Raw genomic sequence first — 14,308 nt, 5'->3', positions numbered from 1 at the left:
ATGTCTTTGAGCTGTAGGCAAGCTACCTAGATGCAAATTCCACATAAGATATTCCAAAGGGGAATCAAACCCAGATGTCCTGACTGTCAAGATGTGATAAACACTAATCCACCACGCCGGGGGAACTACATTTCACACATAAAAACTGAACCCATAGTCTATTTGCTTGCGAAGGCTTTATTCAACACATCAAAATGGTCAAATATTGGACTCTTGTACAGAGAGTTGTTTTTAAAAAATAAATAGCATGATTAATCATAACAAACACAATAAGCAGTGGCAGCTATGGGTCTGCAGATTACAGGGGCAGAGTTACACTTAAATAAATGAACGACCATAGTAATAATAAGCAAACAGCTAAATAATTCTAGGAATTTTGGCATCATCACAATCATAAACAAGGAGACCCTTTATACAATCATTTCTGAAAAGTGCTTTTTGCTATTTGAGAAGTCAACCTTTATGGCACTATGTCAGGATGCTATGCTAACTTTATATTGTGCTGTGTGGCAGTTGGTTCTGATACAGTGTAGCTAGTTTATGTAGCACAGTGCCAGTTCTTAACTCACCCGTTTGCCTTGAACCGCAGTTTTGAATCATCAACAGATGTGCACACAGAGAGGTTTGCTGGATGGAGAAGTAAGGTAGTAAGCACAGCAGATAGGATTTGGTTTTTTTTTTGTATTTTCAAAATGTCCCCCCCCCCCAAAAAAAACCCACTTTGCTACAAGAGTGACTTCTCATCGTCTTCAGGCTTCACAGTGAGAATTGTTCCCAGTATGCAGCATACTTCCCAGTTAAAAGGCCTTGGCGTCTGCCGGTATTTGACGCTTTACAGGAGGCCGTCTTGCTCAAAAACCGATGGCAAGAGGGAGAAGTCAAAAGGTACAAACTTGATGCCTGTGCCGTGGTAGAATTTGTTCTGAAACTCCACCCTGAAATCAAACATTTACGGAAGGCAATTTTAATCTTAAAACATGAGAAATCAATCAAAATGATGCTTGAGCCTACTTTAGGACAAAAATATAACAAATATCGAGTGTGCTACTTGGTTGCAACCAGCAGAGGTGCTGTTGATTCGGGTTCATATACAGTAGATCAGGGGTCTCAAACACGCAGCCCGTGGGCCAAATGTGGCCCGCAGGACACTAGTTTGAGGCCCCCGCCTTGATATGAAAGTTTAATGTTAGTGCGGACCGCGCAAGTTTGATATGGATGCTGTATGGTATCATGTACCCAGAAAAAATTATTACGTTTGATTAATGTTCATGTTAAAGGTTAAATAACTGTTAATAGTTATCCTCCCTATCCGTGTGGAAGTGGTAAGTTTTTGGCTTTTTAAGTTTAAAGGAAATAACTTGGAGGCTACTGTTTAGGTCGCTAGCTCTCTAGTTTGCGAGTTAGCATGTGTCTCAAGACCCTGCAGTTGCGCAATATGTTGTAAATAAAAAGAGTATAAATGTGACTATAGTCGTGTTTTGTCATGTCTACAGGGCTCTAATAATGCTTTGTTCATTTTAATCTGAAAAAAATAATTTGTCTACCCACCAACTATATGTGGTTTCTTAAGTTTTTATTATTTGCCGTATTATTATTACAGTAAACCTCGGATATATCGGAAATTCGCTCACAACGGACAGATAAAAAAGAACCGATTTTTCTGTAATGCATTTCCAATAAAAATTCATTGCATATATTGGATTTTTTATAACGGATTTCGCCTATTTCGGACAAAATCTCCAGTCCCGTTCCAATGCATTTTCCATTAAATTTCCCTCGCATATATCGGATGGCCGCATCGTTATGCTAATCTTGTTGATGTCACTGGCTATTGTCTTTCTCCTGGCTCCAGATTTAGGACAAATATAAAAGTGAGTGACGTCAATAATACTAGCACAGCAGTGAATGAGATCTTAACCTCACTATTGGAAATAACGTAGGCCTGACGGGCGTAACAGGGCCTAGCTTAATTAACAATTTGTTATGCTCCGAGTCCAATAAAGCTAAATTCTCATTACCTTACGTCTCTTTTCATTGCCCAGTCCAGGTACATTGGAAACATACATAAGTCAAGGAAGTGCCTTTTTATAACGGATAAAATCCGATTTACGCATATACCGGATATAAATCCGATATATGCGTAAAACGGACATTTTCCGGTATACGCATATAACGGATTTCGCTTATATCGGACAAAACCAGTGGGAACAATTGAATCCTATATATCCGAGGTTTACTGTATTATTATTATATTTATTTATTTATTTATTTATTACTGATTGATTGATTTTCTTTTTTCTTGATTTGTTTATTTATTTTTCATCTTATTTTGTGTAGAAAAATAAAAAGTAAGATATTTGAGAACAGTGGAATGTTTTATCAGAGCTTTTATTGTGGAAAATCGGAACCAAAGCAAAGTTTATTCATTTTTCTGTTTTTAATAAATGCGTTTTTTTTTGGAAAAGCTGATGCGGCCCAGCCTCGCTCAGACCCTAGCTCCAGTGGCCCCCAGGTAAATTGAGTTTGAGACCCCTGCAGTAGGTCATCCACATAGTCGAGGCTTGGCATTTGCGCCCCCAAAAATTAATTTTCTCTGCTTTAAATTATAAATAATTTGATTTTTTCAATGGTTAACTAAGTAGAAAGTGGTTTAATGGCGCTATCAGCAGGGAGAAAAAAGTGCTGCAGCTATTGGCGCTCACAAGTAAGATCCACTCAACACTTTCCAGCAGTATGATATTTTGACAAGACGCAATATTGTGCAACTAGGGATGGGAAGTGATACCGATTCCATTCACGGATTGAGAATAGTGGGAATCTACTGTAATTTACCACGTAAAAATAGAACATGACATCTGCTATGGCGGCATTATTCTGCTCATTACCTCACCGGTACGGAAACCGGAGTTCAAAACATTCAGAGATAACAATAACCACCCCTAAATGTACGTTTTTTACTTGCAGATATCACCATCTAGTTTTATACTGTTCCAGTGCGGCAGAGACTCACCAGTGGAGGCGGAGAGCGTGGAGGAACGCCGACAAACCTTCCATGACCAGCAGGATGGACACGGTGAGAAGCGCAAAGGCGCCAAACGTGGGCACTAAAAACACCACCCCGACTCTCGTTGTGATCTTGAGGCCGAGGCGCATCACCATGTCCCACAGCACCTCTGACAGCTCTAGGCAGCCGATACGGATACGCAAAACGTGAGAAAAATCGTATCACAAATTGTGCATTGGCAGAGTTACCGCGGTGATGGCACACTCACGCGCATGTGCCAAGCTGAGAGCCCAGAGTCGCAGATAGGACGCCGTGTTGGAGATGCAGCCCAGGCAGTACTCGATGGTGTGGATGGCCTGGTGCAGGAGCACGTCCGCAAAGTCAAACTGGAGGAGAAATAGAACATAGCTAAAAGTAGCTTTCTTAAAGCTCCTATATTGTAGTATTTTTCATGAAAACTTTTGCATAATAGGAAATAATAGTAAAATAGGTCACTTGTGTGAATTGGAGACCAGGGTTCAATTCCCCCCTCAGTCATCTCTGTATGGAGTTTGCATGTTCTCCCCGTGCATGCATCCTCCCACATTCCAAAAACATGCTAGGTTAATTGGCGACTCCAAATTGTTCATAGGTATGAATGAGAGTGTGAATGGTTGTTTGTCTATATGTGCCCTGTGATTGGCTGGCCACCACGGCTGGGATAGGCTCCAGCACCCCCCACGACCCTCGTGAGGATAAACGGTAGAAAATGAATGAAAGAATGAATGAGTTCTCCTCCTATTTTGTGTGCAAGTGGTAACTTTTTGGCTTCTTATTTTGTCTTTGCCCACCCTCAGCCATCTCTGTGTAGAGTTTGCATGTTCTCCCCGTGCATGCGTGGGTTTTCTCCGGATACTCCGGTTGTTATGTTTTAAATTGCATGGTGGACAAGTGGTTAGCGCGCAGGCCTCACAGCTAGGAGACCCGAGTTCGATTAAAACCTCGGCCATCTCTGTGTGGAGTTTGCATGTTCTCCCCGTGCATGCGTGGGTTTTCTCCGGGTACTCCGGTTTCCTCCCACATTCTAAAAACATGCTAGGTTAATTGGCGACTCCAAATTGTCCATAGGTATGAATGTGAGTGTGAATGGTTGTTTGTCTATATGTGCCCTGTGATTGGCTGGCCACCAGTCCAGGGTGTTCCCCCGCCTCTCGCCTGAAGACAGCTGGGATAAGCTCCAGCACTGCCCGCGACCCTCGTGAGGAAAAAGCGGTAGAAAATGAATGAATGAATGAATGGTGTGAATTGGACCTCTTTGGCCGTCTGAGCGTCTCTGTGGGTCATCTCATCGAGCCCCTCTTCCTCGTCATCCTCATAGGACGGCGCTGCTGAACTGTCATCCTCGCTAGCACGCCTCACCCTCTCATAGCCCTGCAAGTTTCAAAATCCCTACTCAAAATGGGACTCAAAATGCTGCAATACTTTACTATGAACCAGACTTACTCTGCGCCTGCGCAGGCCTTTGCCTCCACGATGCATCCAGTACATGAAAACAGGCTTTCCTAAAAGCAAGACGGGAGCACACAGCAGGGCGATCACGAGAAGGAACATTTGTAGACCAGTCTGTGAAGAAAATAAACAGATAAAGAGCACTAAAATATAACAACCAGGAAGAGAAATGTACACATTGATGAGTGACAAACAATCAGTGGTGTTGCAGAGAATGATTGACATGTGGAGCAATATATTTGGGCAATTAATTATTTGACCAATATATGAATCATTACAGTGCATTTCTTACATCAATCAAAATATAACTTTCCATTATTTACATTTGTATTCAACAATCTGATCACAAGTCGAAAAGGAGTAGGCTGAAGCAAAAGCTTATAAATGCCTACCCCTTTTTGCAAGATATAATCATGTTCACAGTCTTGTTTTCCCCTGTTATTATTATCATTGTAATATGATTATTGTTATTATCATTATTGTTATAATCTTTATCATTATTACCATTATTATTGTTATTATCATCACCATTATTATAATCGTAATGTCCCTCTGATGTACTCGTTCCTGATCCTATCCATCCTGGTCACTCCCAATGAGAACCTCAGCATCCTCATCTCTGCTACCTCCAGTTCTGCTTCCTGTCTTTCACTCAGTGGCACTGTCTATAGACCATATAGAATGGAATATGATCGATGATTAGTAAAGGAAAAATGCATATTTAAGAAACTTTTGCATGTTTTGCCTAAATTTTCAAGCATAAAAAAGGCTAAATGAACTAAACTACAAATAAAAGGCATTCAGAAGACGTATAGATGCCGTGATATGTTGTACTCTACACTGGTCATTAGGCGTGTTACTTCAATTCTTGAGTCTCTCATTAATATTACCATTTTCATCATTATAGTTGTAACAATTTTTGGATTTTTTTTTTTTACAGCGACTGTAAGACAAAGTCAAACAGGGCTTAAAACAACTGTAACTGCCTCTCAGTCAGTGTATGCTGTCGGTTTAAGTTCCTCCCTATTTTCATTTTTGGTTCCTACCGAGGTGTATGTAAGTTAATGAGGCGGAAATATTTTCTGTAGAATCATCGTTTCCACATGTGCATGTTTAATCATTACGCCAACAGAAATAAGATCAGTAGCTGCCACACTTATTTAGAGCTCAAAGGCAAATAGGTGCTAAAGGATTGAAGATCATCTCTAATTCCCTCCTAAGTCATGTGTGCAGCCGTTAAGGTACAGTATATGTGTTTCTTTTCAGTCTCTTAGTGTCTTAGTTTAGTTATTAGCCTTATTAGTCTTATTAGTTATTAGTCTTAGTTATTATATATTTGTATTATATGACCTGTAATTTAGGCGGCACGGTGGTTTTCTCCCACATTCCAAAAACATGCTAGGTTAATTGGCGACTCCAAATTGTCCATAGGTATGAATGTGAGTGTGAATGGTTGTTTGTCTATATGTGCCCTGTGATTGGCTGGAGACCAGTCCAGGGTGTACCCCGCCTCTCGCCCGAAGACAGCTGGGATAGGCTCCAGCGACCCTCGTGAGGAAAAGCGGTAGAAAATGAATGAATGACCTGTAATTTATTGTATTTTGTATCTTTTGTACCCTTTTAGTTGTCACGTTGGTTTTGTAATAAATCCATCAGTAAAAGACAAGAACTAGTAGCTGTCTGATCGTTGCACATCCGAGGGAGTTACAACAGCAATGCAAGCCATAGCACTGTTGAACTTTTTTGTCCAAAAAGTCGACAAATGAGGATGAGGATGCAATACCTGTCCCGGATACAGAGGAGTGATGTCCTTTCCCTGCATGACGAACATGTTAATGAAGTGGATGAGGATGCTGGGAGCGTGGCTGGAGTCCCGCACGCTGAAGGCTAGCCACTTGTAAAGAATCATGAAGACCAGATAGCCGAAGAGACAGAGCAGGAAGAGCAGCTCGGGAAGAAAGAGAAGATAAACGTCGTATTTCTGTTGGAAGTGCCTGGTGGGGGGGGGGGGGGGGGGGGGACCAGAGGGCAAAGGTTAGCTTAGCAAAGCTAAAATAATAAACAAAGTTCACAGGTGTAGTGACTCACAAGTGATTGAAGACACTGAGAACCACACCGAAGCTCATGTGGATGACACCGATGACCACCGACATCTTCATCTTGTACGAGTTGAGGAAGGACAGCCGGTTGACCGCCATGCTCCATATCTTTGCCAATACGAAAAATACAGCATGTGATACTAGACATCATTTGGGCTTTGTCTTAAGCGGATTTACTCACAGGATCGATGCCGAAGGGGTATGGTCCGGCGAACACTCCGCTGACGTTGGGGTCTAACGTGAGCAAAGCATTTGTTTGAAGAGTTTTGTTCCTGGAATGTACAACGTAGGTTTATATATCGCTCCCTTCCAGCCATGTGACAACTTCCTGTAGAGCAACGTACGTCCAGCGCTGACTGGTGAACATGGCCTTGACGCTCCAACCCGAGCCGAAAATGTTGAGCGATTTGGAGAAGCAGTCGTTGTAAATGAGGCCGGTGTAGATGGAGAAGAGCCCCATCATGAGGATGATGTAACGCCCGTTGAAGAAGGTGGTCCATATCTGCGGAGAGACATAAGCATAATGTCTGCTAGCTATAATGACGTTTCTAATGATGAAGGACAGTGCGCAGACCTCACAGCGAGGAGACTAGGGTTCAATTCCACCCTCGGCCATCTCTGTGTGGAGTTTACATGTTCTCCCCATGCATGCGTGGGTTTTCTCCGGGTACTCCGGTTTCCTCCCACATTCCCAAAACATGCTAGGTTAATTGTCCATATATATGAATGTGAGTGTGAATGGTTGTTTGTCTATATGTGCCCTGTGATTGGCTGGCGACCAGTCCAGGGTGTACCCCGCCTCTCGCCCAAAGACAGCTGGGATAGGCTCTAGCACCCCCGCGACCCTCGTGAGGAAAAAGTGGTAGAAAATGAATGAATGAATGATGAAGGACGCTCTGACCTTGTTACTGGAGCGTTTCCTCGTCTGCTTCTTTTCCGTCAGCACCATCCAGAACGCAAAGAGGCTCATGACCATGCCGTGGCCCAGGTCCCCGAACATGACGGCGAACAGGAAGGGGAAGGTGATGATGGTGTAAGGTGCTGTTGGATTTAGAAAAAAAACTCAACACCTTTGAGGCAAATGTTGTTCAGACCAGATATTGACTTTGTTAATGGGCCGCTTACCTGGGCTCACCTCGCGATAATCCCCCACCCCGTAGGCCTCCACGATGCTCTGAAACCCTGATGTGAACTTGTTGGTTCTGACCAGAGTGGGAGGGGTGTCAGCACTCGGGATACGGTTCACAAACGATGGAACAGTTGCGTCACCTTTTCTCTAGCAGTAGATGAAAAACAGCAACCGTAAAAACATAAAAATGCATATAAAATTAAATCAACTTTATGTGTAGAGCACTTTTCCTGCAAAGACATGCAACACAACGTGCTTTACAGAATTAAAAACAATTACCACAATTAAAAAAAAAAACAATTACAAAGAAAGCCCCTTCCCTCCCACCCTCTATACTAGACACACACACACCCACCCACACACACAATCACACACAGTAGGGAGACATGGCATGGCACTGAGGAACAAGGAAACGCCACCTTTGGGGCCGTCCACACTGGGAGGAGCCACAGGCCGTGCCATCGGGGGACCAGCACCCGGGGCCACCCGACTCCGACAGATGGGCGGACCCCCACATCAAAACGAGGAACCCCCAGCCGGTCGGGTCGAAGGGACCCAAGGATGGCACCCCCTCAGTAGACCCGACACAGCCCCCACCCCGGTGTGGAGAACCCCCCCTGAGGAAACACTGGAGTTAAAAGCTAAAGACTAAAAGCATAAAATAGGACTAAAAAGATAAAAACGAGGCGGCACTGCGGTCGAGTGGTTAGCGCACTGACCTCACAGATAGGAGACCAGGGTTCAATTCCACCCTCGGCCATCTCTGTGTGGAGTTTGCATGTTCTCCCCTCCCACATTCCAAAAACATGCTAAGTTAATTGCCGACTCCAAATTGTCCATAGGTATGAATGTGAGTGTGAATGGTTGTTTGTCTATATGTGCCCTGTGATTGGCTGGCCACCAGTCCAGGGTGTACCCTGCCTCTCGCCCAAAGACAGCTGGGATAGGCTCCAGGACCCCCCCCCCCCCGCGACCCTCGTGAGGAAAAAGCGGTAGAAAATGAATGAATGAATGAAGATAAAAACGTATGAGGGATTGTTGACTAGGCATCAGTTATGTTACACTGATGGAGCCGCTGAATGGCATCCTGAAAAATGTTATCCTCCCATTCCGTGTGGAAGTGGTATGTTTGGGTTCTTTGTCCTTCTTCTTTCTTAATTTAGAATAAACAAATCGGAGGCTAGTTAGCTCGGTAGCATGGTATGTTTAAAGCAGGGGGCCGTCTCATGTCTCTGCAGTGATGGCATAGCCTAGGACAATACGTATATACACATAGCAGAGCCTCTTCTTACCGAACCGTCTTCTAGCGCCCTCCGCAGGTTGGCCAGGTCACTGACAGGACACCACACTTCAGCGATCAAACATTTGTTGGTGACGTCAAAGCTGCAGAGGTTGAGGATGTGGTAGATGGCCTTCATCTTTTTCACCTGCACGACCCAACTGTACGCCGACTCCGAGGCCTTCTGCAGGACCTGCTTCAGGTAGTCCTCGGTGCGATGAAGAACCTGCAGGACGGCATCGGTAACTCACTCGATGCGGATGAACATGAAGACGTGAGCGGCCCTACATTGTTGAGGTCTTGGATGCGTGTCCTTAAGCTATCCAACATGTCCGCCCGCTCCTCGTCATTTTCGGGGTGAGGATAAAGATGGCAGTGGTAACTGAGGACGTGGACACAAAATGAGAAGGAGTTGAGCCGTGCAGAGGCTGACGTGCGGCGTGGAAGAACCTACCAATCGCAGATTTTCTGAACTTTCTGCCCAATCTGGTCTCCCCAGAATGAGATTAAGAAGACCACATTCTTGCTTATCTCACCCTGCAACCACACATTAATACACCGTTAGTCAAGTTTAGCTCAAATTAACACCTTTTTTCATATAACCACACAGTGTCCTATAGTCAATAACATTGGTATTCACAGCTGGTGTAGTTTTTATTAACTCCACAAGAGGGCAGTACAGTAATCCCTTGTTTAGGTGGTTCCAAACCTGACTGTGACAAGTGAAATATGCTTAAATAATGTTTTAATATGTTTTTTTTAACATTAGTGCCCCCTAGACATGAACTAACACCCTTATAGTCACCTTTACACTCTTATTACACAGTATAGTAGACATAATAAGAGTAAATAAGTAATTTAAGGGGGCGGCACAGCGGTCTAGTGGTTAGCGCGCAGACCAGGGTTCAATTCCACCCTCGGCCATCTCTGCGTGGAGTTTGCATGTTCTCCCCGTGCTTGCGTGGGTTTTCTCCAGGTACTCTGGTTTCCTCCCACATTCCAAAAACATGCTAGGTTAATTGGCGACTCCAAATTGTCCATAGCTATGAATGTGAGTGTGAATGGTTGTTTGTCTATATGTGCCCTGTGATTGGCTGGCGACCAGTCCAGGGTGTACCCCGCCTCACGCCCGAAGACAGCTGGGATAGGCTACAGGACCCTCGTGAGGAAAAGCGGTAGAAAATGAATGAATGAAGTCATTTAAGACATACTATAAATAAGATTTGGGCTCATTTGTGTTGCTGTTAATGTGTTCCCCAGGGTAGCTGAGTGGTGGGTGGACAGGAAGTGACGTCTGGGGTTCAGATTTGAGTTTTGTCTTAGCATGGGTTACAGCTAGGGATGTGCAATAATTATCGGTACTGATAATTAAAGAAGTATCAGGCCAATATAGTAAAAGTCTGTTCTTTCCGGCGATCAAGTGTGGCGTTTGTGTGTCTCACCGAACTACTGACACCATAAATGAAAATACTGTAGGTCTAGTTTTTGCTACACTACTCACAGTCATAATTTAAAAGCATGTTCCTTCGTCTCACCGTATCAAGATCGGCTAGGTTCTCGTCCACTTCCGTGTAGCTGAGGATGGTGTAGCCCTTACACACCCTCCACAACATTCGCTCAAAGGCCTCAACTTTGACCCGCTGGATGAGACCGGAGATAAATCTACAAAGGGAGCACACGGCAGGAGTCAACATTTAAAGTACAACTGGTATTGCGGACATAATGACAGCTCACCCAAGCTTGGCTCCGAGTCTTTGCATACCGGTGCACCCGGTCACCGAGTCCGTCTCCATGGTGGGGAACTCTTCATACTGGGGACCAAGAGCCTCATGCTAATTATGGAAAGGGACAATGCATCATTCCTGACAGCTTTTCTTTCAGCTACAAAGCTCACACCAAGGAATGTGTTTATTCTACAGCAGTGGTGTCGAAATCATTCATTCATTTTCTACCGCTTATCCTCACAAGGGGGTGCTGGGGCCTATCCCAGCTGTCTTCAGGCAATTTGCAGGGTACACCCCGGACTGGTCGGCAGCCAATCACAGGGCACATATAGACAAACAACCATTCACACTCACATTCATACCTATGGATAATTTGGAGTCGCCAATTAACCTAGCATGTTTTTGGAATGTGGGAGGAAACCGGAGCACCCGGAGAAAACCCACACATACACGGGGTAAACTCCACACAGAGATGGCCGAGGGTGGAATTGAACCCTGGTCTCCTAGCTGTGAGGTCTGCGCGCTAACCACTCGTCCGCTGTGCCGCACTTTGGACACTTTTATTCATTTATTATCAACTCCTATACCCACTATGTTAGAAAGTGGGGCTCATACGTAGTTGGGGAAGCACTTTGGGTGTGTGACCAATCACAGCAGAGTAGGCTGGCCGTGGGTGGAATAAATTATAACAGACCGTTTATGTCGGGAAGCACAAATCCAAGGAAATACAGCTGGAATAGGTGCAGATTCTGGAAGATCTAGCTCTACTTTTCTGTGCGGGTTATTGTGTGTAGCTGCTCTATAGGAGTCCACAACTTAATACAAAGAGACGAAAAATGAGTATAATAATAGATTCCCTTTAACAGCTGTGGCTGTAGGCAACCTTGTGATGTATTTTTAAATGAATTGCATAAGATGGCATAGCGGCATTTAAAGCCTCACGAATGGTTAGCATGCAGCAGCTTTACTTCTGCATACGTCCTGTCCTCTTTGTGTCTGTGTGAAAGCTATGCAGTGACACACTCACTCTTGAGCGACTGTGTATGAAGGTGCGCGTGATCTTCAGCATGTGCGTGTACTCGATGAGCTCCAGGAGGTTCCTCTGCAGCTTCTCTTTGTTCCTCGCCACCTCGCTGAGCTCCATCTCCAGCCTCTGGAGTTGCTCCTGAACATAAGAACACATCCTACATCACAATATAGAACGTCAAATGTTGTCATTGATGTCCAAAACGCACCATGATCTCCAGCACTTGTCTTGGCGGAGGAGCAAGTGGACTCTCATCTTCCTCAGGAATAGCGATATGAGACTTCTGGATCTCTCTCAGAAGGTAACCTAATCACAAAAGTCATTTAGGTTCTTTTCAATGCCGCGTTTTATGTGTGATCTCAAGGTGTCCACGCCTTGCCTAGAATCCTCTCCATCTCCTCGCATCTCTTGATCTCGCTGACAAAGCGGCGCTGGAATGAGCTGACACTTGGATTGAGCTGGAAGCAGAGTCGGGGTCAGGAGGTGGCAGGTTATCAGTCAACATGGCTCACGGTGATCGTTTTACTGCACACTCAGCAAAACACGTCCAATTACACACATTACTCTCTAACCTAACAAATAAATCCAATACAGGAACTCCCTCACAACATCTGTCTGTATAGATACAAATACCTCTAAATTTTATTTAACAAGTACATTAAAATAAGATGCTTTGGTTGTTTTCGGTGTGTGTTACTATGTCAATAAGAGTCCTAATAATTATAGTGCCGTAGTCCCTCATTTATCGCCGTTAATTGGTTCTAAACCCAACTTGTGACAAATGAATCTCCAAATAAATAGAATATTTTCATAGTTCAGTGACGTTGGAGGCCGCAACAGTAGCTTGTGTTGTTATTGCGATCATTATTATTGCGACATTCAATCCTGCAATAGAAGCCTGTTGTTTCCGGCGATCAAGTCTGGTCCTTATGTTTCACCTACTGACATCTAGTGGCCAGTGAAGCATACTGCACATTGGATGCGTCTTCTTAATGCCTTACACTTATGTTTTTGCTCAAAAATGTATGAAAGCAAATTTTACTTTATTTGCTTAAATTGAGTATTTTCAGTATTGCTTTGGATGCTATTGGATGCGTCTTCTTAATGCCTTACAATTATATTTTTGCTCAAAAATGTATGAATAGTATGCACATTGAAGCAAATTTTACTTTATTTGCTTAAATTTAGTATTTTCAGTATTGCTTTGAAAATACTCAATTTAAGCAAGTTTTGAGTATTTTCAAAGCAAAAAAAATTTGCTTCAATGTGCGTACTATTTATACATTTTTGAAACAGTAGTGGAGTGAAGCTGCAAAATTTGAATCACAATATAGTGGACAGCTGTATGTATATGTGATATATATATATATATATACAGATATACTTGGTTACTTCATCTCTTTAACAATTGCACATTTCAACTTTGCACTGTTACGTTTATGCTGATTGCACAACATTGATACACGAGAACCGATAATACATGTGTTCATTTGTATTGCATTTAAAAATATATATTATTGGCACTACAGTCTGCTATTGTGGCTGCTGTTAAAGTATCTGAAATCAGCAGATGCACAATGAGATACATTGTGGTTATCTACAACCAAGCATGTTAAGGTGTATGATTTTTCATACAGCTTTTGGGTTGTGCAGGTGTACCTAATGCTAGCTAGACAATTAAGGAACGTGTATGCATAATAATACGTAATAATCGTACTAGTGTTAGAATAACAACAAAAGTAGACGTGCTTATTTAGCTGAATAGAGAATAGTGTCGGCTGTGAACTTACATCTCGAAACTCGACCAAGCCCAGTTCGCCGAGTTCACTGATGCAGTCGTATTCCGACCCAGACTGCAGGAACAGCTGGGCCAAGCACATCTCCTCACTCCGGAACACCATCTTTTAAATGTTAAATCCGCTTCCCGGTCGTATCTTGAACCTCGATCTGTTTATTTCCTGCGGAACGTCACAGTGCGCTGCAGCCCCTTCGCCAATTAGCACGAGGATTAATTATGACTAATGATTTGGGATTATTCTGCACTTCATTCTGGCTTCCGTTGCAGTCGCGTGGTTCCCTTTGAAAACAAACTCGCCGTTTAAACAGGACGATAGCCGAGACAAAAGCCTTGCTTGGGCATCTTCTGCGTGGAGAGACCAGATATCGCCACCTTTTTAAACACCTGTCATGACGCCGTTAAAAGACGCATCAGCGCTAGGCCGTAAACGACAACGGTGATTTAAAAAAAGATAATTAATCCAATTGATGGTCAAGTTAGGGCTTCCATGCACGTTGAAAACGCCACCGTGCGAGCGAGATGCGCGGGCCTTTCTTTTACTTCGGTCGGCAATTGACACAGATTGAGCCTAGCTGGGGGTTGCCAGATGTGACGAATACCCCTCGGACATCAAATCTAGCAATAAACACCTAAAGATAGATTTTGTAATCGCTCAGTAAAAAATCGTTGTGTTATATATGGAACTGTTTTGGTTCTATTTTAAACAACAATTAATACGCTTGTAAACATGTATATATATTTCGAGATTTAGAGGGTTCTT

The 14,308-nt window shown here is 43.5% G+C and overlaps 1 protein-coding gene across 2 annotated transcripts; it reads right to left on the bottom strand.

Annotated features, from left to right (window-relative positions):
- Positions 1 to 161: 161 nt before the first annotated feature.
- Positions 162 to 14,246, bottom strand: atp6v0a2a (ATPase H+ transporting V0 subunit a2a). 2 transcript variants are annotated; one of them, XM_058052174.1, is made up of 21 exons: positions 13,541 to 14,246; positions 12,130 to 12,208; positions 11,959 to 12,056; positions 11,751 to 11,888; positions 10,734 to 10,831; positions 10,535 to 10,661; positions 9,454 to 9,536; positions 9,288 to 9,381; positions 9,013 to 9,225; positions 7,717 to 7,867; positions 7,493 to 7,632; positions 6,936 to 7,093; positions 6,773 to 6,863; positions 6,581 to 6,699; positions 6,276 to 6,486; positions 4,487 to 4,606; positions 4,295 to 4,414; positions 3,273 to 3,390; positions 3,011 to 3,182; positions 721 to 935; positions 162 to 627 (listed from the first exon to the last, which is right to left on the bottom strand). In XM_058052174.1, exons 1-20 carry the CDS (start codon positions 13,649 to 13,651, stop codon positions 833 to 835), a joined length of 2,544 nt encoding a protein of 847 aa, XP_057908157.1. In that variant the 5' UTR covers positions 13,652 to 14,246; the 3' UTR covers positions 162 to 627; positions 721 to 832. The 2 variants fall into 2 exon arrangements, with proteins under 2 accessions (XP_057908157.1, XP_057908161.1); XM_058052178.1 differs by having other exon boundaries at positions 10,734 to 10,810.
- Between the last annotated feature and the right edge of the window lie 62 nt (positions 14,247 to 14,308).

The sequence above is a fragment of the Doryrhamphus excisus genome, chromosome 2 (assembly GCF_030265055.1).
Source record: "Doryrhamphus excisus isolate RoL2022-K1 chromosome 2, RoL_Dexc_1.0, whole genome shotgun sequence".
Classification (NCBI taxonomy): Eukaryota; Metazoa; Chordata; class Actinopteri; order Syngnathiformes; family Syngnathidae; genus Doryrhamphus; species Doryrhamphus excisus.
The sequence above is the reverse complement of the archived record's forward strand: the minus strand, read 5'-3'. Positions and strand labels throughout refer to the sequence as shown.

What these genes read in the sequence shown, in the direction of transcription:
- atp6v0a2a (XM_058052174.1), bottom strand. Translation starts at nt 13,651, where the DNA reads ATGGTGTTCCGGAGTGAGGAGATGTGCTTGGCCCAGCTGTTCCTGCAG. An exon ending in GGAGATGGAGAGGATTCTAG is followed by an intron (nt 12,057 to 12,129) that starts GCAAGGCGTGGA and finishes TTTTGTGATTAG; the next exon opens with GTTACCTTCTGAGAGAGATC. An exon ending in CTCAGTGTCTTCAATCACTT is followed by an intron (nt 6,487 to 6,580) that starts GTGAGTCACTAC and finishes CCCCCCCACCAG; the next exon opens with GCACTTCCAACAGAAATACG.